Source organism: Caloenas nicobarica, chromosome 6, assembly GCF_036013445.1.
Source record: "Caloenas nicobarica isolate bCalNic1 chromosome 6, bCalNic1.hap1, whole genome shotgun sequence".
In the NCBI taxonomy this organism is placed as follows: domain Eukaryota; kingdom Metazoa; phylum Chordata; class Aves; order Columbiformes; family Columbidae; genus Caloenas; species Caloenas nicobarica.
Genome location: NC_088250.1, coordinates 35,271,854 through 35,296,398, shown reverse-complemented (window position 1 = coordinate 35,296,398; position 24,545 = coordinate 35,271,854). Strand labels below are relative to the sequence as shown.

Below are 24,545 nucleotides of genomic sequence, written 5' to 3'. Positions count from 1 at the left end.
TAGCACTAGACCAAAGCAGCAATTTAGTATTACAATGCAAGTTCTTCAGTAATGCTAACAAATTAAATATATGTTTTTAGAATAATTGGCATGCATACTTTCAAATTTGTACCAAATTTACTTATTGTAGTTGATATCTGCAGGAATGAAGTCTACCTTTTTTCCTTTCATTGATTCAGTGAATCCATAACTTAAATTTATAGTAAACAATACATAAGTATTGGTTTAGCTGTTATATTTACTATTAATTTCTACTTTTTTCCCCTCTTCTTGTTTCTTTTTTAGGTGTATGATTGCTGATGAGGTAAGTGCTGTTTCTGTTCCTATAACACCATTTTTCTTGTTTTAGTGTACTTCATGTAGATGTGACTTCTTTTGTTTGAGATGTGGGCAGAAAGGTTGGTAATGAAAGAAGCCTAATTCCTGTGATCTTCAGCAGATATTCTGAAAATATCTAAGTAGGGAAGAAAATGAAACCTGACATGAGCTTAAAAGAATCTTTCAGAAGATATACCTTACAAAGATGAATTTTCTCAAATGTACTGATCTAGTACAAGTAATAGCGAAATTAATTACTTCCATACATTTAAAAATTTGTATTTTATTCTATTCCATATTAGGGAAATTTGAGTCCAGCATTTCTTCTGACAGAAGCATATTAGTAAAAGAGTATTATGTTCTTGATGTGTTCTCACTATAAAACCTTACTGAAAAAGAGATAATGTGCGGGGATTGATATAGTCTCTCAATTCTAATTTGGGTTTTTTTGAAACGCTGGCAGGCAGAGGGAGAGAGAGAGATGGATTACTGGGATTAAAGCATCTCCTCATACTATAAAAATCTTAATACAGCTGGAGACAAACTCTCCTGGCATAGAATGTGAAATTTATGGGAACTGTGGAGAATAGAAAAGCATTTAGGGGAAGAGAAAAGGGAAGCTTGGGAAAAATCGAAATACTGGCAGTAGCTATTTGGTCATTAAAACAAAGTTTCTTATTTCCTTCCTTGCATGACAATATAAAGTGTGAATAATTATGTTAGCAGTAAAAAGTACTGCAAGATATACTTATTCTGAAATAAATAATGTATACTTCATGACATTAGCTCTGGCACTGGGGAAAGTCTTGTGCAATGTAACTTTCTTGTTAAATATATATCTTGTCTGTAAATCTGAATTCTCCACTAGGTGGACTTCCTCTTCTGTGTTACAGAATAGAGAGAAACTGTTAGCTACGGTGAATGAAAGAAATATTAATAGTTTATTTTTGTTGACCTACTGAGTCAAAAGCAGAATTCTTCATATAAATCTTCCTTTGTTCTTCAGTTGCCTATGCAACTTGAGACAAAGTTGTCGTTTTTTTGTTAAGATGATATCCCATATTTTTCTTCCCTTTGCATAGTCTTTTAAAAATGTTTTTGGTAGCTTAACAAGTTGAAGAGTTTGATCTTTATAGTCTACCCTGCTAAGGCCCTGAACAGAAAATCTTCTGAAATGAATGGAAACGCTTATTTTAGGTTTAATGAGCTAACCAGATATAACATATGTATTAATCCATTTAAAGAGAAGCATCTTCTTTCATAAAATATTATCTGTGGTTGACAATGAAATAGATACTGTGTAACTAGCTCTTTGGCTTTGCTTCCGTTACCTGGTTCTGTCTTCACAAATATTTTTGTCTCCTGAATGGAATATGCTTTCTGACCAGAAACTTCTATTTTAAATTTTTTTCTTTTATTTTCTTTTCCCAGATGGGGCTAGGTAAAACAATTCAAGCAATTGCCATTTCCTATTACTACAAAAATGAATGGCCTCTCTTAATTGTAGTGCCTTCATCTCTGAGATACCCTTGGGTTGATGAGATGGAGAAGTGGATTCCGGAACTCTCTCCAGATGATATTAGCATAATTCAGAACAAAACTGATACTGGGTGAGTAAAGTTCATGTTTCTTCTATAGGAAGGCTTATTCAACCCCTCCCTGCTCAAGCAAGGCCACCTAGAGCCAGTTGCCCAGGACTGCGTCCAGGGTGGTTTTTTAATGTCTCCAAGGATGGAGACACCACAACCTCTTTGGGAAACTTGTTCCAGGGCTCAGTCACCCCAGAGTGTTTCCTGATGTTCAGAGAGAACCTCCTGTGTTTCAGTTTGTGCCCCTTGCGTGTGGTCCTGTCACAGGGCACCACAGAGAGGAGCCTGTCTCTGTCCTCTTTGCACTCTCTCTTCAGGTATTTATATATATATTAATAAGAAACACCCTGAGCCTTCCTGTTGTTAGGCTAAACAGTCCCAGTCATCCTTTCCTCGCAGGAGAGATGCTCCAGTCCCTTCATCATCATCATGGCCCTTCATTGTCCTCTTTCAGTGTCTCATGTTCAACGTGGTGTCCACCAGGATCCTGGGTGCTTTTCTGCCAAGCTGCATTCCCTGCAGGGTGGCCCCCAGCATGTATTGGTGCACGGGATTGTTCCTACCCAGGCACAGGACTGTGCACTTCTTGTTGAACTCCATAAGGTTCCTCTTGGCCCATTTCTCCAGCCTGTCGAGGTCCCTCTGGTGTATCAGCCACTCCTCACAGTTTTGTGTTATTATATTACCGTAGTTATTCATCTTCTTTGAAACTGAGAGGTCTGGGTTTTGTAAAGTAACAAATGCTTGTCTGCTGAAAATTAGATTACTTCGGTGTGTCTCAAATTGAATACATACAGTTATTTCTCACCTCTGAATTCGCTTGTATTCATTAGCTTCTCTAAAACATTTTAAACACATTTTTGGAAAGCTCCTGGTATACGTTACGAAGTAAGGAAGTAATTACTGTTAAAATTTTAGCTAGCGCACTGAGGAAATTTAAGTTAGAATAAGTATTCTCTAAATAACTGAAAAGGTCATCATGACCTAGGCTATCTTTAGAATTACTAGCATGACTTCATCAAAGAGAGATTACAAGTCTTGTGTTTTATTAGAAAAACATTCCTATTACACTGAATTACAAGGGTATTTTTTAGTCTGTTTAACTGTAAAAGACTTGGTTGATTTCCGGGTAATGTCTAGGTGTTGTTCTGAAACTTCTGGATAAGGGAGGCTGATCTTCATGTTGTCTGGGGAGTATCAGAAAGTGACTTGACTGTCAAGATGTGCAGATGAGACAGTAGTTTGGAACCTTCCTTGTGGTAACCAGAGAAATCCAACTGAAAATGCATTTTAAAAGCTTAATCTGAGGTAGTTGCTACTGATAACCAAAATTTAAGCTTATCATAGGAATAAGGGAACTAAAATAAGGATCTAATGAGCCTTTTTTTAAGCTATTTAGCTAAAATGCACACAAACTTAATGCTTATAATGCTGAAAGCAGAAAGGAGAAATGTGGAATAAGGGAAATTATGGCAAAAGTAAATGGCAAACAGAATTCTGTCCATTTTATCTTTTAAGATTTTTAAAAAGACTACACCTTAGCTATTATCACTTCATTTTATTCAACAACAAGGGAAGAAGATAACTTATGTTTCTGTTTGTTTAACTCCTAGGAGTCTTCCTAGGTATAAGTCAGTTAGCTGTTGAACTAATTAATATTTTAACATTTAAAAAATGTTTTCTGCATTTGCAAGAAAATGCAAATGCAAAAACAGAGCTGCCAAACTTGGTTTAGCATTTTCTTAAATTCTGCTTCTGTATGTTCAGCTTGGATTTCTCTCAATTCAATACTTCTGTTCAAAACTTCAGCAATGAAATTTACTCCTTGAATGTTATTTAACTTCTTAATTTAAACAGGTTAAAATATACTTAGGCATCAGTTCAAGTTCTAATAGTTTTAGCTAAATTTGAAATTGGATGTTTCGTCAATAAATTGGGTCCACTAAGAATAAATCATTTTATTTGTATTTCTTTTAATCTACCCTTCACAAAGTGATAGGGAGGAAATTCTTGTTTTCCTGGCTGTTCTATTTATCTATACGGTAACAGCAATAGCCTGTAGCGCATTGACCACAGGGCCAGTGCTCTAACCATTGCCGCCTCCTCCATATCCAGAAATGTGAATGTGCATGTGCACATACTTAAACACTCAAGGCAACTTCAACTTAGTTGTTTTTTTGATCTGTTGCTACTGGAGAGCAAATAGAGATGGTGCCAGCAGCGCGGTGATGTCTGACAGATGGGGAGACCAGCTACGACTCTTGTTCCGGTGACTTGTTTGTCTAACAACTTTGAAGAGTTCCTGTGCTGCTCAAAGGCTCCTGAAGGGCCATAGTGCTCTCTAGTTATTTTTAAATCAATTCGTGCCTTGGGCCTGTGTATGGCTTTAAATTTATTGTAAGTAGTTCCTTTCCAACTGTTTTTTTCATCTTGGGCCTTGTTGATTCATTGCTTCTAGTTTTTTGTTTTTCTTTATAATCAGTTTGGGGAGAAAAGCTGGATAGGCAGCTCTGATCGGAATGTGTTTTTCAGGTCAGCCCAGACTGTACTTTATCAGCACCCAGATACTCAGAGACCACCTCGTTAGTCATCTTAGGCTGCTAATGAGGTGACTTTTGTACACAGAGCAGCAGGTAGCTTGCATGGCGACATTATTACTTCAGGCGTTCAGGTGCCATTTACATAGTGTGCTCATAATGATCTGACTCGTGTGCGTAACTTGTTATTCAGAAAGTGAATTTGTCCCATGCGATACTCCCGGAAAGGTGCACAAGTTGAAGCAATGCAACCAGATAAATGAACCTCCTTTTAAATGCAACGTATGTCTTCTGAAAATGGTTGTGAAATGTGTGTGATTTATAAGTGTGTGATGCTAGAATGTTTTAAACACCAAAACCTGTTGTTATTAGCCTGACAGACCACTAATTAATCAATCCAAAAAGTGTCATACATACCTTCTTTAAAAAGTTAGTTTGGTATAATTCTTTTGCTATATTAATTTTCCTACAATGAAAATTTACTAAGAAAACTTCTGGATTTCCTCTTTCAGGAGAATATCAACCAGCAAAGTAACCATTCTGGGGTACGGCCTGTTAACTTCTGATGCGCAGACTTTAGTAGACACTTTGTACAGGCAGAACTTTAAGGTAGTTGTGGTTGATGAATCGCATTATATGAAATCCAGAAACGCCACCCGCAGCAAGATTTTATTGCCAATTGTGCAGAAATCTCTTCGAGCGATTCTTCTTACTGGAACTCCTGCTCTAGGAAGACCTGAAGAGGTACTTTATGTATGGTGGTTTGATTTATTTGGTTTTTAAGGATGGTATGAGTAATAAATGAACAAATTTGTAGTTTTCTTCAATGCGTACAGTTTACATGCATTATGACATCAAACAGTGGACTGAAACTGTCTTTTGGTTTGAGTTGGTTATATTGATGTTTTACAAACTTGTTTTGAGCTCATGCACAGGTGACTTGAGACGGGGTTTCTCTTAAGAAATTAATAGCTCATGGAACAGACTGAGTGGGTGAAATAGAAAATAAAGAGCCCAAATAGAGAACTGTTTGTTTCTACTGGGTAGGATAGTCCTTGGTAGACAAGAACTTGTATTAAATCTGCTTCATCATCTGCTGTAGGATGTGCTTTGTTTATTGCTGGTCTTCTGAATATTCCTAACGTTCACTTGTATTTCATAAGTGGAAAACATATCATGTGCTTGTTGCAGTCCAGAAAGACAAGTTTTCCAGTTTATGGAATTGGGGAGGAGCAAAGAGGAAACCAGAAACCATTTGGGTTTTATACTGAACCCAGGAAAACTGTATTTATCAAGTGTAGACATAGATGGAAAATAAGAGCTGATTTGTATCTGGGGAACTCATAAGGGTTATATAAATAATACTTTACAGTTTAGAGTTTGTTGTTGTGTAAATAGAAATTATGCTAAGACCCTTTAATAATTGTTTGTTCAGAGAGATTATAACTTGAGAAAGATATCCACTGCATGAAAAAGGACTTGGTGTATTTTGTGTGTTTGCTTAAAACTTTAAAACAAATACTTATATCTATGGGTGTAGATAAATTTGAAACTTCCTGCACATATATTAAAGGCATTGCAACCAACCCTGGAAGAAGAACAGAAGTTAGAAAGTGTTATGCTTTTAAACAGTGCGTTGATACCAAGACCAATAAGCAACATTGCTGAAGGTCTTCAAGGGAAATTCCATACAAGCTGTCCTTGATCACAGTAATAGCAAATAATTATGGGCAGTTTCTTGTTCAGCCTAGATCTATGTCAAAATAACAGCATTTCATCCATAAATTGGATTTAGTGTGGTAGTGGTGGTGGTTTTTCGGTTGGTGGTTTTTTTTCTTCTTACTGTTGCTTTTCAGTTCTCTTAACTTCTGTCTTGAAAGAAGCCTGTGAACAACAAAATTAGGCTGTAGTAATTTTGGTTTGGGGAGAGGTCACTAGGATGTGATTGGGTAATAAGAAAGCTTATATGTGATGTACAGTAGACTTAAGAGAACAGCAGGGAAATGCATTTAGGAGAGAACCTTCCATATTACTGTTGTCTCTGTGCTACCCCTCAACAGTGTGTCTTGGATCTAGTAGTGATCTTTGAATCCAGAAAGCTTTGACAGTAAAACAGCTTTTAAAGTAGCATTCTTTCTGGCTAGGGTTGTCTAAACTGATATTTACCTCCTGTTACTCAACTGGGAAGAAAGGTGTGAAATTTCTGGTCTCTGTTAACATTGTCTGTTTTTGAAGTAAAATACATGAAAAACCTATTCATTCTTAAGAAGCAGACTGTTCATGGAACACCTGCGTGAAGCTTTGCAGAAGCCCATGTACCTGGAAAATCACAAAAATTGTATGTTTAGGAATAGCATCTTCTCATCCATGTTTTCTTGTTCAGTATAAACCTTTTCCAAGTCGTCAGCACTGTGTTACAGTGCCAAGGGTGTTCTGTTCTTTGAGGGCTGCCCACAAGTGTCCTGTTTCAAGACACACATACTCCTATGGAATGTCTTTTGTATATGTACCAAGCTGTGTATTTTTTGTGCCACTATTGGATGTAAACTTAACACAATAACAGTGTCATAATTATTTCTGAATAGTCTTACATTTGCAAGTGATTTTTCACTATCACTTTTTATTTATACAGCTTTTCATGCAGATTGAGGCACTGTTTCCAAGAAAATTTGGCACTTGGAATGAATATGCCAAAAAATACTGCAATGCTCGTGTCAGGTATTACTGTACTTGCTTGTTTATTTTCCAATGAGTGTCTTTGATTTTTCTTGTCATGGGAAGTGAGAGAATCAGCAAGTAGTACCTCTGCTGTTTCATACCATCTTGCTTGGAAACCCAGAGTCAGATACCATCTCCTCCACCAAAGAGGACTGGGAAAAGGATTAAATTGACAGAAGACTTTATTTCAAGTGTTAGTAGCTTCCAGTTTTGTCCACAAATAAAGTTTAAGGGCCAGCATTCTGTTAAGTAAAATTTACATCTCTCTTTATTACAGGATACAGTCTTTTTGTTATCTGATCGTGCCTGGGTGGAAAAAAAGTCCAGTACTTGTGTCTGTATTTTAGATATTGACTGAGTGAAAGTAAATGTATAAGGCTCCCAAAAGCAGAGTGGTGTGTTTGTAATTGTATTGAGGGGTCAAATATAGGCGTTGTAAGTTCTTGTCCACCACCTTTCCTCCAATTTGCTGGGTAACATTGATCATTACACATTTTTCCACGTGTGCCTAATGAATTTTAACCCATTTCTATTCCTTGCATGTTTCATGAATTTTCATGTTTCATGTGCTTTAATTTATTAACTTAAGGAGGATTCATTTCCCTCTGACTTGCTTCCCTCAGCTTTAGCTTAATTATTGGTTTCTCTATGGGATAGAAGCAGCTCTGGTTTAAAATGCTTAGTTTTACCCATCTGAATCTATACTCCAATCTAGAATGAAAGAAGTTGTGAGAAGAGAAGAACCTTTAAAAAAATTCTTAGACAAAAAATTTCTTATCTTCAACTTTGCATATGTTCAAAATAATAGGTTTTGTCAGCTAAATTGTCTAGCATTTAAATTTAATTTTTACAGTAGTAATTACATGGTTTCATTTTCATATAATTTCTTTTTCTCCCTCCATCATTTTATCAGCATTTTATCAGCATTTAACTTCAAATGACATGGAAGAGTGCTGTCTAATTTTCAGACAGAGAAATGCTATTTTTTCCATGGTGTTTTGACTGAATGCATCTGTAATTTTCACACCACAAGTGTGCGTGGGTACAGCATGGTTAGCTACTCAATCATAGATGATTATCTTATTTTTGGAATACCATAAATGTAACAAAAATCAAGTTCAGGGTTTGGCAAGCTTTCAATAAATAACTTGGTCTTCGCGACTTGACTGAAACAAAACATCCTGTGGTAATAAACTTGACAGGATTGTTTTATGCAGCACTTTGAGTGAAAATGTTGTGGGTTTTTTTACTTAGGTGTTCACAGACACCTGTTTCCAAAGAATTGCTGCAAGGTCTAGCCTATCATTTCTTTTGTATCCCAAAGGCTGAAGCTAGAGGGAGCAAACCTTTTTAAGGACAGCCGTATAGGGACTGCGACACTTCCTTAAAAACAATGAAGCAAAGAAAGAACGAGGAAGATTAAGTTAATAAATTATTTCTCTTTTTAACCTTAAACCTACTTCCTCTATTTAACCTTGCTCATTAACTAGTATTACATTCAAAGATGCTACCTTAAGCTTTAAATCCTGTCTCTGCCTGTAACTAGGAGGGAATTCTGAGGGAGGGAAACAAAGGAATATTAATGGTGATATTTGCAGCTTTTGCGATAGCTTCCCTCTCACTTGTTCCCCTCTATAATACAATAAAGAGCGTTCTCATGGTGGTATATTCTTCCCATTAGTCCACTGAAACGAGTTAGAAAATTATACCTGAAACTTCTGCTTCCTGTAGAAAGGGAAATGTAGCTGGGATGATACAGAGGACTGTGTGTGTCTGATGAGTAGTAACGTCTGCAGGCAGCAGCACCTGCCGGGAAGTTGAAACAATTCTGACTTTAGAGTTGGAAGGAATAGGACAGAAAACAATCATCTCTCTGGTATAAATGGGGACACCAAGTGTTGTTATCCAGCACACCTTCATATCTAATAGTCTGTTTTAAAATTAAGTACTGAAGGTTTCTGTTGAATTGGGAAGAGTTAGCTTTTTACCCTTAGTATTGATTTTTCATTTTCAGGTTTTTTGGTAAAAGAACTCAATGGGACTGCAGAGGAGCCTCAAATTTAGAAGAACTACATCAACTTTTAGGTGAAATAATGATCAGAAGACTGAAGAATGATGTTCTAACTCAGTTGCCTCCCAAAGTTAGGCAACGTATTCCATTTGACCTCCCGCAAGCTGCAGCTAAGGTAAATTTTCCACTTTTGCTAAAAACACATTTGTTAGTATATAATCTGTGTGTTCATGTGTATTTGTGTGTACGCATGTGTATTCTATGTAGCTACACAGAAAGTGTGAATATATAGCATAGCCTCTCTGTTATTTTTAAAATATAACATTAAGAACGTGAGTATAGCATTTTTTTGCATCAGATGATGCTAAAATTTGCTCTGATTTTAGTATGATGTTATTCCTTCTGTCTTCCTTTCCCTTAGATTTTGAATCTTACAGTTACTTTTAGCCAGACTTGATAGAGTTCTCAAAAGTACTCTGTTCCTAAATGTTTCATGCTTGAAATGTACATGTTGAGGTAGGACATGCTTTGTACTAGATATCTAACCGCTGATCTCTTCTGCCAATTAGAATTTGAATACCACTTTCGCAGAGTGGGAGAAATTAATGAGAAATCTGAGTTCAGATGCCACTGAAAGCCACTTTTCTCAAGTCATGAATCTAATCACACGCATGTATAAAGAAACAGCCATTGCCAAGGTAAGCGTGGAAGTCTTTTCTTAATGTATTTAAAATACCCAGCGAGTTTTTAACTTAATACAATTAGTTGTGTTGGCCTGAACACTAGATGAGGGTGGTTTGTTTTATAATCACGATGTGGAGAAACACTCTCTTTGTCCCTGTATGTTAATGGAACAGGTTGAACCCCATTATCATGACCTGAGCTAAGTCTTAGACCTGTTAGGTGGGTGCTGCAGGGCCATGCCTGTGTGTCGGCAGCTGCTGCAGCTCACCCAGGATGGTGCTGACGCAGCCCCTACACTGCTTCTCCCCATGGATAAACATGGAAGAACAATCCCTTTTTGCTGGTCCATTTCTGTTTTATCAAATGGAACCCCATGCTCTATGTTTTCTTCTATAGTACTATAGCTTAAGATGGAAGGAAAACAAGTTAATTACCAAAATCTTTTGCATGCCTGCTTTTTACCTTGCTGTCAGGCTTCATTATGCTAACCTATTTTTTAGGAAAGGATAGAAAAAAAGAAAGTTCTGCAGGCTGCTGGAGCAGTAAGAGTTGAGAATGTGACCAACTGCTTCACATTTTTTCTTCTTGCCTTAAAAATGTCACTGTGGTTCTGTTACTATTTTTCCCCCACTTTTCTAGTTTCTCCCCTCTAGGGGAAGATAGAAAAAAAAGAGAGGAAAAAAAAGAAATCTGAGAACTGCCGTAGAGGGTATTGCATTAACCATTGATCAATGATAAATTTTATTATTAACTGTCAGCATTACTTTAATAGTTTTTGTAAAATATAGTGAAAATTATATTTGACACTGAAGAATTCTATGAATGTTTATATAGAGCAATATTTTTGATTAGGGTATTGTGGAAGTATCAGAATTATTCTTTCAGTTTTGATACATGGCCTTATGTGGGTGTGGATATAAAAGTTCTGATTAAACAACACCTCTTCTGTTTGAAATATGTTTGTGCAGACATCTGCTTTTTTTTTTTTAAATATGGCTTAAGACATCAGATAATGATGTTGTAACTAAAAGGAGAAATACATCTTAATCTGGAAGAAGTGCTGTGTAATTATGTGATCTTTAGAGGATTTATTTTTTTTCTCTGAAGGAATAAGATGGGTTTCTCAAAGAGGTAAAGTTGTGGTCTTTTCAAAATAAAATTGGTTTGATAATTATATGTTAATATTTAACAATGTTAGTGTTCGATAAAGTCTTGAATAGATAACAAAAAGTACGGAAATTTACCTTTTCGTATGACAAGAAATTGAAAGACGTTAAAATAAAAACTGTCTCTTTGAACATTTTGTATGTCCAACTAATGAAAACTCGCTCTCTTACTCCAGGCAGGAGCAGTAAAGGACTATATCAAAATGATGCTTCAAAATGACAAACTGAAGTTTCTGGTTTTTGCTCATCACTTAAGCATGCTTCAAGCCTGTACAGAGGCAGTTATAGAAAATAAGGTAATGATTTAACAAATGTGCACACAAATTTAATGTCAGACTTGACAAATACATGTGAGCTGTGTTTGAATTCAGTAGAATTAACTGTGTGTACAGGAATTTAAGTACATACAGATCAGTGCCACTGGATTAAAAAGGATCGTGTGGTTTTGAAGAACTGTTTTGTATTTAAAGATAATGTAAACACTAGTGTAGAGTATGATACTTTATTATTATTGATTCAATGTCGTGGGCACTTGGTTCCCAAGTTTTTCTACCAATATGCTTCTGTCTACTTTTTTTTTTTTTTTTAGCAGAGCACCATCATCTCACCTGAATGTTTAATTCAAAGCAGTAAAAATGTTTGCAAACAACCTTCATAGTATTTTGATCATGGGCTCTCAACCATTGCTAGGGAGTGGTGGTTGATTTTTGCGGTTTTATATCATTATTATTGTGCAAATGCTTGCAATTTTAATAAATCATGTCAGGGAAATTACAGATTGTTCTGCAAGTATTCAGTTTTAAGATCCCATGTTCATTCTGTCTTCTGCTTTTGCAAACAGGGAATACCAAATCTGCACTTCTCTAGATGGAGGCGTAATTGTAAATCAAAGGGCAAAAGAGTGCTGATACATCCCTGCCCCCATGGCAGGAATAGAACAGGGATTTCATATTTTCACTGGAGGACAGAGGATGATTTGGTCCAAAAATGGACACTGTTAACGTCACTTTGTCTCTATTATAATGTTACAGGTTCGCTACATACGAATAGATGGAAGCGTTCCTTCTGCAGAAAGAATACATCTTGTTAATCAGTTCCAGAAGGATCCCGATACCCGGGTTGCTATTTTGAGTATTCAGGCAGCTGGTCAGGTAGGACAAAAAAAGAAAATATGTGAAATAAGAAACTTGAAGAATCATAAGGACTAAAGTCATTGGAGACTGAAGTGATTTACCCAAGGTGGTTTTTCTTCACACAATATGACTTTTGTAGGCTCGTGTGTTCCTTTTTTTGCACTAGTTGTTAACAGTTTTAAGCCTCTGTTGAAATTACTTGAGCTGAAATCAAGATAAGCAGCAGCATCTCATTCTTGAATAATCAGTGAAAAATCAGTTTCTCTAAAAGTACCAGATTAATAAGAAATAAATGTACCTACCATCATGAAAAGCAGTATGCAGTCTTTGCACAATATTGAAGTATTTTTTGAATCTTGCTTACGTGTATCTGAGGCCCAAGGAAGAAATCAGTGTAATAGGCCCATCTGCTGTCGAGGTGGTCCAGCTTATTTCCGTGTAAAAATGTTCTGTACAACCATTGTTTTACTTCAGATATTCCGTTCTTTGTGCGTGGAATCTTTTTTCTAAAACACGTCTACTTCTTTTCTTTAGGGTTTAACTTTCACTGCTGCTACTCACGTTGTGTTTGCTGAATTGTATTGGGACCCAGGCCATATTAAGCAGGCAGAAGACAGAGCACACCGAATTGGGCAGTGCAGCTCTGTGAACGTTCACTTCCTCATCGCCAAAGGAACAATGGACACACTCATGTGGGCAATGCTGAATCGCAAGGTGTGTGTGGAACAGAAATTAATAGTCAAGAACTCGCTAGGGTTAAGGTAGCACTTAAGTGCTTGTGCCCAATAACATTCTTGCTCATCTGGTACACTCTCCTATACGACAAATTGGTACACCTAGAACTGCTAATCATTCAAATGCCCATGTCTGTTCCGAATTAGTCTTTTCTAGCTTTTTTCTCTCTGTTGATCCAAAGATAAATAAGGTAACTCTTTTCCAATATAAATGGGATGGTTCACATCTACAGGACATTGTTGCTTTATCTTCCTTCTAGCTTTTTTTTTTTCTCTGATTGTTCAATTTACCATTTTAACTTTTTTTGCACAATAATAACAGCTGGAGTTGGTTGGTTTTATGGGGGTTTTGTTTGTGTTTGTTTGGGGGAGGGGGTTGTATCTTTAGTTGTTTTTTTGGTTTTTTGTTTTTCTTTTTTTAGCTGGATGAGTGTTGTGCCTTATTAAACTTCATTTCTGAGAGGCAGAAGCATTCTCAAATAATTCTTCTTCATCAGACCCAAGATTACTGTAATTACTTGTCTTTTGGTGCCATTTTCCTCAAGTATTACCCAGTCCTTGTTAGAAGGAGTAATTCCATTCTGCTTTTTTTCCTTGGAAGATCTTGAAGAGTTCACAGGACTAACTTGGCTGTTTTGCTTTTGTGACCTTTTGCAGCCTTTGATACCATTCATTAGTGTCTTCTTTCGATAACTGAGGTGTATTTGTATTCTGTCAGCTCTTGGTTTTTGACATTTCCAGAAGTGTCAACATTGAAAGAACTGCCTTTTAAACACCTAGTTGTCAGAATTGATTGAGATTGTGGTTACATGGGGTTTTTTCTGATGCGAACACCGACTTGTGGTTGTTCCTGCATTTGACTCCCCCTGTGTTGCGCTGGTGCAACAGGTTGTGTTTGTATAGTTAGCGGAGAAACTGATAACCATTTTTTTTCCAATGTATTCCTCTCTTGCTGAAAAGTAATCGCAGCTTAAAGAATCTAGGTACGGCAACTGTATTTGACATTCAGTTGGGGAATAAAGCTCTATATCTTAATTCCTGTAGGTGCCTCCAAATAAATCTCAGTCTCCTTAAACATGGCACAGATGGGTCTCAGTAATTCACCAGGTATTTACCATACAAGAGTTCTGTCACTGAACTCCTTCTTTTAATTAATTCTACCTTTATTTGTTTCCATGTGCCAGGAAAAATGTGTAAAGACTGTAGGAGATGTATACAATGTAGATATTCTCTTTTAAATTCAGTAAATACCGACACATTGTATACACCTTTTCACAAGTCCTAGCCTGTTAAATGTGCTACTTATGGTTATTCTTGCAGAAACAGCTGCTGGAAGAGGAATAGTTTTAATCACGTAAGTTATTTTGAGTTACTACAGAGTTTCTTACTTTGCAAATGCTGAATTAAGTTTGCAAGGGAAAGAAATGGAGTGAATACAGGTAAATAAATTTGTTCCAACTTGTGAATTCCTTGGAAACTTTATGCAAGTCTTCTTTGTGCAGGCCAAAGTTACAGGCAGCACCTTGAATGGCAAGAAAGAGAAAATGCAGGCTGAAGAAGGTGATAAGGAAAAATGGGATTTTTTGAGTTTTGCTGAGACCTGGACTCCAAATGAAAGTCTAGAAGATCCCAAAAATGAACTTTTATTTACACATGTAAGACTTGAAACTTATGTTCTTCTGGTTTCTTTCATTTAAAAAAAATTATAACCATTGTTCACTTAAGCTTTCCGTGCACTGCAGACTTTACTAATGGAGAAACACTAAATAAGTGGGAAACAGTAATGTAAATTGCATTTTTAAAATTAGGTGAAGTTGGGGAAAGTGCTCTGCTGGGTATAAATGTCATCTGCAAGCTTCTGATGGGTCCTTCTGTAATGTTTAGGTGACTGACTCAGCCTCAGAGTCAGATAAAACCAAGTAATTTCTTGTTTAAATTACAGCTTTATTAGCTGTCCTGAATGTAGTTGGCTATTACTTTAAAAACAATGTTTTGAAGCCCTTTTTTTTTTTTTGTAATGGGCATCATTAAAAAAGGCACATAGCATAGCAGTTCTGTATATTTGTTTTCTGGTAGTGCTATTTCAGAATTTTCATGAGAGTATTGACAATACTTTTTACAAAAAAGAAGGGGAATGTTGAATTGTTCTTTCTGCTAGCTGTTTGTTCTTAAAGAAGATAGCTTTTGTTTCCATCTCTAAACAAAAAATAGCTTCTTGTATATAATCTTAACAGCTTCTGATGCAGTAATTGTAAGTCAAGTTTACTTATTTCTTTCCTAGTTTGAAAAGGAAAGACAGAACGACATACGGTCTTTCTTTTCCCCAAAATCCTCCGCTGAGAAGAAACGCAAAATATTTCCTGGTAATGAACATTTACATAATGCTTCAGAATCTTCTGAAATCACAAAAGAAGAGGATGCAGAGAAGAGCAATGAAAATCTGGATTCCACAAGAATAATTGATGTGGATGCAATTTGTATTGAAAGTACATGTGAACGTGAAGCTAAAAGAGCAAGAAGAATAAGCGGATCTACTCCAGTCAACTCCAGTAAGAAAAAGAAAATATCTTTGACTGGAAAAAAGCTCTCTTTGTTTTCAGAAAAAAACAATGAAGTCTTTCCTTGTGGCTTAAATACCTCAAGCAAAAGTACAGCATTAAAGAAAGTCTGGCACTGTGGTGCTTGCACTTATAATAATAATGAATTCCTCCCTTACTGTGAAATGTGCAGTTGCCCTCGAAGCAGTAATGGTGAGTAATGTGTGCTGCAGAGAGAAATCCATTTTTTTGTTTCAGTTGTGATTAGTTTCAGAAAATACAGTATTTTTAATATATGAATATACACAAATCCAGACAAACTATGAAGAATGGTGTCTTTTATGTGAACAGTTACCTACTAAGTGATCCTTCTTAATTTTGCTTTCCTGAAGGATCTTTTGCATTATCCTAATTTGAAACAAATGGAAAATTCCGGTAAGTGTTACCAGGATAGAAATTCAGTGAGGAAGAATATATGCTCAGTTTTCTTTGCAGCAAGTGTAACTTTCCTTTTCCTTGAGGTTTACAGTTATTCTGAATCCAATTAAATGGCAAGCTTTTTCTCTACCTGTCAAAACTGAATTATGTGGTATAGACGTTTTATATTGTATATTTGTATTGTATCTTTTTTGTGAGAGACATGACCTAGAAAATATGGCATTTCTTGCTCCAACAGGTTGGAGTAGATGTATTTTATTTAATGTATGGAAACTTAGTAAAATATTTTTATGAATCTATCCCCATATTTGCTATTTCAATTGCAAAGGCATGAGTAAGGTTATTTTTCTTTCTGTTTTTTATTTTATTGAAGTCTCTGTGCTTGTTTAAGTAAGGACAACTTCTGAATTTCACAGGTATAGATCAATGCCTGGAAAACTACTTTGTGTGTTTATGGTATACAGTAACTGTATATAATATGGAATTGCTAAATGCATTATTTATTGCATATATTTTGACATTAAGCTATGTGCATAAAATTGCATAAATGGAAAACTCTGTTCCATGTGTTTATTCTCCTAATTTTAAAGGTAGCTCTAGTTTCCTAAGTGGTTGCACCATTAGAGAATAAAATGCAATTTCTTTGTATTTCAATTACATAGTGCTGTCTCGGGATGTGCATTGATTAGGTTCCCATTCATACAGGTAGCATAAATAATTGCTTTTCTTGTTTCTTCATTTTAGTTGAGAGAAATGGGGAAACTCCCACTCACCAGACTGAGGAAGATGATTTGTCAAAGGACTCCAGAAGAAATGAAGAGGGAGCAGTGTGCAGCGCTGAAGATCAGAAAGAAGATTTGGGGGAACCAGTGACCCAGCAATTTGTTGAAATCAGCAAAGAGGAAACTGTTGAAATTGAAAATGAAAAAAGTGAAAAAAAGCGTGGAGAAGGTAAAGTGGGACTCCTATGAAAGAAAGATTATATGCCATTGTGGAAACTGTATTAAATGCCTCTGGCATGAAAAATAACTTTTAAATAAAAACCTATCTGTTTGAAAGATAGACAGAAGTCCATACACTAGCACATGACTTTTTCATTTTAGCCCGGGATGTTTATTGAATTTTGATGATGGATAAACCCAGGCTTTCCTTACGACTCCTGAAGCAATACAGAGTTTTTGGCTAACATAAGAACTACGTCAAACTAGCAAATGTCAAACTGTATAGTTTCATTGACACTTAGGATGGCATTTACTTGTGTTCAGGACAGCCACAGGCAAAACAGAGGATAGGTAATTCAGAAGATATAGAAAAATAAAATATACAGATATCTTCATAGCCTGCTGCTTGAGCTGTGTGTCTTATCATGTTGTTCTGGAATGAGATACAGAATCCTCACGTGGGGTATCTATTCTCTGGGGTTTTGTTCCATGATTGCTGAACATTTGAAGAAAACATAAAAAGAAAGATTTACAATGCTCACACAAAAATGTGTTTGCATGTACAACAAAATGGGAAATTTCACAAATAACTTCTTAAAAACATGTATAATATTATTTTTAATGTCTGACTAGAGACTGAGTGAAATTATTTAAGAAAAAACCTTTTTAATGCCAACATTGTTTCTCTTCGTAGGAGATGGAGATAAATCAGAGACGCTTCCAATGTATGATGGTCTTATGTTTTGTGCGAGTAGGAATACTGATAGAATTCACCTCTATACAAAGGTAAACCTGAAATATTCATGTTTGTTATAATTTTTAAAATTACAAAGCAAAATGTTGTCCTATGCATATTAGCTGAAATGTACAAAAATTAGGTTATTTATCATTCTAGTTCTTTTTCTCAGTGGAATTCAGTAATAATTTCCTAGAGTTATAACTTCTAACTCTTCTCTTAGCTTACAAAATGGGGCTAATGCATTAGATGTACACTCAGATCATCTATTAGAAATGCAAGTGATAGTTGTTTAAGATTCCTTTTTTTTGTTACAGTGTGTTATCACAAACTATTTCAATAGAAGAACATTCAAAATAAAAATGACAGTGAATCCTGACAGACTAAGTAAAAAAAAAAAATATTGTCATCACATTTCTACACATCGGTGCTATGTATAAGTCAGTAACTTCCTGAATAAAACACGTTATCATTAATCTGCAATGGTAATGGGAGTACAGAAACTAGCAGATGGTAATTTTCCAGGTTGTTTTTCAAGGAGGAATCAGGACTTTCAAATTCCTTCTTTTAAGGGGTAGAAAAGTTCACTGAGAATTCTTCGAAGCTGCTGAATCGGTCTGTGTATTCAGGTATAACTGCAAAGCCTCACCAGTAACTGAGGAGACAAGTCTTTGAGATAAAGGCGTTTTTATTTTCCTAATGGATACAGCTGGGAAAAGGTCAAAAAGAGTGTCCTCTTGTATCTGAAAACCTGTTTAATACCAGTTAAATGTACACTGCTCCCTAGCTTGACACATTTCACTCTAAGATAATGATACATTTTGGATGGTGTTTGGGCAACTGTGTATTGGTCTGTGTTTTTTTGGCTTGGGTCAGAATTTCATGATGCCAGATACTGCATGAAATCTTTCTGCTGGCCCGTGAGACACAGGAATTCTGCTAAAAGTTAAGTATCATAAACAACAATCTAGCTAAGATTCCGAATTTCAATTATAATGAAGTGACATTCTTCAGTCTACAATCATGCATTTCCCTGGGAAATTCAGTGAAGAGGATTATAATTTCAACTTCTTAATTTAAGGCATTTTGTGTGTATGAACTACTTGCAAAAAAAAGGTTCAGATATTTGCAAAGTTAAAATTTTCATCCTATTTACTTTTACCATATGTTAATGTGAACTGTGTTTCTTGCAACTGTGATATAATTATACATATGTGGCTCTTTTTTCTCTGCAAAAATCTTACCTTGGGGGACTAAATTTAGTAGGAAGGGAAGATAACTCACTTGGAACAGGTAATCTTTTTCCTAGATTGTGCTACATTGCATCTGTAAACAAAACTGTTTGTGTGTCTAGGATGGTGAACCACTGAATCATAATTTCGTTCCACTGGACATACAGCTGGATAACTGGGAGGATTTACCAGAGGCTTTCCAGCATAAACGAAATCGTTCCTTGGTGAGAACAAGTTCTAGTGGCGCAGTAATATCATATTTAATATGGAGTCCTTTGACTTTTTTTTTTTAATAAATGCAGAACACTTCCAGGGATTGGGATCTAGGCACAGTTTCACCAGTGCAAGCAGATCTTATAAATGTAGATGTGAATATTAATTATGCAGTCTGTTACTTTGGCAAATTTTCATGCCTCCTGTTAACATTTCAGTAGGTGGAATCAACCAGGCATCATTTAGCTTCCCATTTACAGGATTAGTAACTAACATTCGTAAGCCAACAAAATAGCTTTTTAAAGGTTATGAATTAAACGGGGCACATTATGAATAAGAATGTGCTGAATTGTGTCAGAGCTGCAGTTCTGCGCAGGCCTCCAGTCTCATTCCTTCCTCTGGTCTTCGCACAGTTTTCACAGCTCCACTGAGACAGGTACCTTCTGTTAATTGAGTAATAAAGATCTCTCTCATAATGGTGTTTGAGGAGAACATTAACACTGTCAACTCAAGATCCATATTAGTAAATGCTCCCCAAAAGAATCAAGGAAATACCTTCTTGTTTCTGTTTCCATTATATCCTGCCATTTCCTTGACTTCTTTCTTGCTGCTCTGATTCTGAGGAACTGAGACTCATCCGTAACTTTTACATTTGCCACGAAAAAATACTCCAAGGAGAAAAAGAAAATCATTGCTGTGTCGTAGTCTTGAAGTAGGGAAGTTTGTTCCTGGATAAGGCTGAAGTCACAGCGAAGTCTCTACTGCACAGAGTATTTATTCTTCTTATGGTCTGTGTTTAGAAACAGCATGATACTGGCTGCTATAGTTGGTCAGTGAGGAAAACAGTGGAAAAACAGAATGGAGAAAAATACCAACCAAACACAGCCCAAGCCACTAGTTCACTTGTCATATTGTTATTCCCGTTTATTTTCTCTTGTAGAGATGAAGGTGGGATTAAATTATTTTCCCCTACACATATCCTAAAGCAAGCAGATGTGTTATAAATTGTAAATTCCTATGTAGGAAAAGTTTTTTCCTTCATTTCCTCACTGTCCTGTGCTTATAGTTATTAAGGAAATCAATTAATCATACCAGTCCTGTCAGTTTACAGCATCAAAGTTTTAGGGTTTTTCCTGTGGCTTCCCAGCCTATAAAAAAATATTCGATTCAGTACCAGAAATTAAGTTCTTCTGAGCCTATTTATTTTATTATACTTTGAAATTTTAAATGTAAAATAAGGAAAGGTGATCAATATTATGCTGTGTTCTCAATTTCCTTTCTGGAATACTTTGTTAAACACTTCATCAGATTTTCCTCAGGATCCTGTGGCTGTGTCAATTGGAGATTACTATGAAAGATGATGAATTGCAGGTTAAACAGCTCAAAACTGTTGCCCTTTGAATATCTGGGTGGTAAAGCCTGTCTCTACTTGCTAGTCAGATCTTTGTGTGCTGCACTGAAATGCCACAGAAAAGAGGATGCCAGTATTGCCATAAAAACAGATGTATGATTTAGATAATTCAGTGATCTGACTTCTCATTAATTGCTAATTTACTGTAATAATTTTTATTACACATATTTTCATGACACTCTATTATTGTAACGGACTACAATAACCTCGAAGCAAGTATGTCAGAGGTTCTGTTAAAGATTTTACAAGTTGGAAAACTGTGAGAAATGGACTGATACCTGGTTGAATTGAACAGCTCTTCCAGTTCACCTGCAGCTCAGCCTTCCACATTGACACGAGGGGCTGTACGCTACAGACTGCTAATGCAGTGCTAGGCACATATCTGACCGTTAGAGGAAAGAAGAAAGGTTGTCTGTAAACCAAATTATTGTGTTGTTCAAGCAACAGGAGTTGAACTTTCCTTTTCTGAGAGGGCTGCTGTACCAGGGAGAATGGCCGCTGTGAGAAGAAAAAATGTTTCTGAGAATACCAGCTGTTTGCATCCGGTTTTGATTGTATAAACTCATAGCACTCTTTCACTGTAATTAAACAGTTCTGTGTAATGCCTGTAATGCTGCTGACAATAGTGTTCTCTACCAGATACTGAGATTTGTGAAGGAGTGGAATCATCTAACAGCAATGAGACAGAAGATTGTCAGAAAAAGCGGTCAGATATTTTGTAGTCCTGCTCATGCTGCAGAGGAGTTGTCTAAAAAGCAGTCAGTGGTCAGCAGCACTAAAAGGTATGTGGTTTTAAATTTTTCTCCCTCTTACTAATTGCTACAGGAAGTTTGATATATCTAATGTAACTTGCAGTGGCAACCAAGCATGGGGTGAATCTATTGGAATGGAAGCGTCTGCTTCCCTGTCCGGGCCTGTGCCCTGATCAGCAGCTGTTCTGGCTTTGCTGCACATTTAAACATCTGGAACTTGACGGAGATTTTTGAGGAACAATCATGACCTCAGAGACTCAAATGAAGAGTCAAATAATCTTGTTGTTTTCCCCACCTGGAAGGAGGAATAAACCATTAGTTGCCATTGATGATCTGATGCTTTATTCATAATTCACAGCCCACTCCAACCCTTCCTAATACTCATTTTTATTTAAGCAGTTCTGTTCTCTCCAGATGGCCTTTTTCAAAACTACTGTTTTCCTTGCCGGTTGTCACTGAAACAGGCTAGTGTTTAACCCTTATTAAAATCTAAATTTACCTTTTTTCCACTTTCCTTTTTTCTCATACGCTATCTTGCCTGACAGACATTTGCAGCTTTAGGGTGGTCATTACTCTCCACAAAACTCCTCCTGTGTACAGGTTAACTCACCGACGTGCCTCTGCAAACAATCCAAGACCTTTTTATTCCTCTCAGCCCCTACTGTTAAATTCTCCAGGGTCACTATTTTGGCTGTAGGTAAGAACTCAAGTAAATAAATAGAGTTTCTAATTCCAGTAACATAAGGAGAAGCAGCAGGTAGTAAGTGTTTCTTAACCTGTTGCCCAATTGTTTCCTTCCATAAAAGTAGGAAAGATCTGTGAACCGTGTTAGACATGAGGGACGTTTTAAGAGAACAAGCAGTACCAATCTGGATCCAGCCAAGAGTGAATATTCTTTGAGGGAGGTTGTTCCCTTTCTAGTACATTGACAGAATTTTGAATTATTTTAGGTACGTGACCAAGGAGGATGTAGCAGCAGCATCACTGAGCAAAGCGAGCAGCAGCGGGGGCAGCGTTCGCCTCATCTCCAAAGCCAGTGGGCTTTGGCTGAAGAGTGAAAATGCTTCTGTTGAACAATCGGGTCATTCCACAAAGTAAGTTTATTAATGCAATAAGGTGATTAAGCTGTTTCTCTCCAGATTTTTTTTTAAGGTAGAAAAATTATTTGCTGTAAGTGTTCACCTTGTTGATGTACAGTCTTTAGATGAGAAACTTGTTGTAGTGCTAATGAGTTATGTTTTATTCTTCTAACAGTTTAGATTACATCTGTTGTCTGCTGATGCAGTTGCTAATTAACTGAGTCTGATTAAAATAAAATAAGAAAACAGTTATCTGATGTGGTAAAGGAAAAAAGAATGTTAGCTTGGGCCTGCTTGTGAGGTCAATAGCAAACTGGAGACACCAAATTTTCATCTATTCTGCCTCAAAATTTAGAAAAAGGGAGAATGTGAGAATTCTAGACAAAAAAGGCCCTTTTAAAAAATGTTATTAAACCAGCTGTGTGTCCTGCCAGGAGGTAAGCCTTGGTTAGAGCGGGAGGCTGCTAGAGGTGGCTGTGAAAGTTGCATAGAGAAACCAGGATGGTTCCTTTGGCTTTTTTCTTCTGGTAAAGAGGGAGCTGAAACTGTTTACATTTGTATGTGTACAGGCCTAATAGAAGCCACTATTTCTTAATAAACACAGTGTCACTTCAGCCAATAATTCAGTGTACATGTGTAAATGTAGTAAGGTGTGCAAAAGAAAAATCTGTCACATTGTCAGATTTTCTTTAGATGGAAATCTAAACCAAGTAGAAGATTGCACTGTGCAGGTGTCAACCTGAGCAAGATCAGATAGTATTTCAACTGAAATAGGTATTTCAGAGCATTAAAGACACCTAATGGAAATGTACAGTGCATAAAAACCTACTGAATTGTGTTGCTGATTATCTCCGTTATTAACAGCTGTACTTTGCTCTCTGTGAACAGGTTGCTTTCAGAAGACGGCAAAGGCCCCTCAGCTCTTTGTTCAGAGCAGCAAGAAGCAGAAGGCTCCTCCCCACCCAAAGGCTACTTGCAAGCCCTGGACAGCCAGGGAAACCCGCTCTGCCTCAGCTGTCAGCAGCCAACTGCCCCGCGCCAGCCGGGCTGCCAGGCCCGCGCCTGGGACACGCGGTTCTGCTCGCACACCTGCCAGGAGGACTTCTCCATTCGCTCCAGTCAGAGCTACCTCAGGACTAAAGTGTTTGAGATTGAACACGGTGTTTGCCAGTTTTGCCATCAAAACGCCCAGGAGCTTTATCTCAGCGTCAGAGATGCGCCCAAGAGTCAGCGGAAGAAACTTCTGGAGGGTTCTTGGATGTCTCACCTTCCGCTTGGACAGGTAATCCGTACCAGCTAATCTGTATATTCCCACAGCAGATAGTTGAGAAAAATCCAAAACGTTGTTCTTACAGGTTGAAGATCAAAGGTTAAACCAGTATCAACAACAAAATGAGAAAAAACAAAATCTTAAATACAGAATTCCCTGATGTCTTCTAACACATTTTTCATTGCTGAAAGGCCCAGGCATCAGAATTCAGATTCCTTACGGATGTGAATATTGCAGCCAGACTTACTTGAAACACACTTTGTTAACAAAATTCTTGATAGTTATGAAACAATTTAAGACTGGATGTAGCCTATTTGTCTTAGGTTATTCCTACTTTGGAGAATATATGGTAAGAGCTTAACAAAAGTCAGTTGTCCCAGCTCCTCTCAGTGTCACCTTGAATGCATTCCAGGCTGCCACCGTTCCTCTGGCTCTGATGGCTTCTTCATTGACTCAACAGCAGAGAAGCAAGGAGGGAGCACATTCCTATGTGAAGCGGCATTTTTTAAAAATGCTATTTCATTTTCTGCCACAAAATTGAAATTCTGCTTCAGAAGTTACTGGTTCTAAAATTGTTTAAAGAAATTCTGCGGACAGATATTGAAACTTGCAAAAAAAAGAGGTAATTTACTGTCACTTGTTGTTTGCAGATCAGCTGTTGCCTGCAGTTTTTTAAAGTAAGTCTGAGCTGAGAAGCCTCGTGGAGTGAAGTTTCTTACAGCCTGCTAAGCGAGCAGAGCTCTGTTACCTTTTGAAAGCTGACAGAGGGCTTTAGCACCTGAGGTTTCTGAGTGCTCCTTAATGCAATTCCCACTGTCTCGATCAAAAGTTAAAGGACAGAGTCCACTTTAAGCTGTTGCACACTTTTACTTGTGGGTTGTTTTTTTTTAATATCAGCACTCAATGATAAAACTACATTGAAGATAACTTCCTGTACCAACCAAGAAAATCAAACCTTTCATTTTCTTTTTCCGTGATCCACCACGATGTGTTTCAGCATGCTGCAGGCTCAGTGAAAATATGCCAGCTATATTGAGAGTTCCTTG

General features: G+C 36.9%; 1 protein-coding gene across 3 annotated transcripts in view; it reads left to right on the top strand.

Annotated features, from left to right (window-relative positions):
* ZRANB3 (zinc finger RANBP2-type containing 3) overlaps positions 1 to 24,545 on the top strand; it is a 44,654-nt gene that overhangs the window by 18,418 nt on the left and 1,691 nt on the right. Inside the window, exons 3-19 of one of the 3 annotated variants that reach the window (XM_065637261.1) lie at positions 286 to 304; positions 1,750 to 1,928; positions 4,957 to 5,188; positions 7,077 to 7,162; positions 9,177 to 9,348; positions 9,743 to 9,871; positions 11,200 to 11,319; positions 12,055 to 12,174; positions 12,691 to 12,870; positions 14,393 to 14,545; positions 15,172 to 15,439; positions 16,610 to 16,816; positions 17,501 to 17,592; positions 18,897 to 18,998; positions 21,038 to 21,180; positions 22,101 to 22,244; positions 23,118 to 23,511. In XM_065637261.1, coding sequence (XP_065493333.1) covers positions 286 to 304; positions 1,750 to 1,928; positions 4,957 to 5,188; positions 7,077 to 7,162; positions 9,177 to 9,348; positions 9,743 to 9,871; positions 11,200 to 11,319; positions 12,055 to 12,174; positions 12,691 to 12,870; positions 14,393 to 14,545; positions 15,172 to 15,439; positions 16,610 to 16,816; positions 17,501 to 17,592; positions 18,897 to 18,998; positions 21,038 to 21,180; positions 22,101 to 22,244; positions 23,118 to 23,511 — 2,740 coding nt within the window. Of the gene's footprint in view, positions 1 to 285; positions 305 to 1,749; positions 1,929 to 4,956; positions 5,189 to 7,076; positions 7,163 to 9,176; positions 9,349 to 9,742; positions 9,872 to 11,199; positions 11,320 to 12,054; positions 12,175 to 12,690; positions 12,871 to 14,392; positions 14,546 to 15,171; positions 15,641 to 16,609; positions 16,817 to 17,500; positions 17,593 to 18,896; positions 18,999 to 21,037; positions 21,181 to 22,100; positions 22,245 to 23,117; positions 23,512 to 24,545 lie in introns of all 3 variants that reach the window. The other 2 variants (XM_065637260.1, XM_065637262.1) reach the window with 2 other exon arrangements.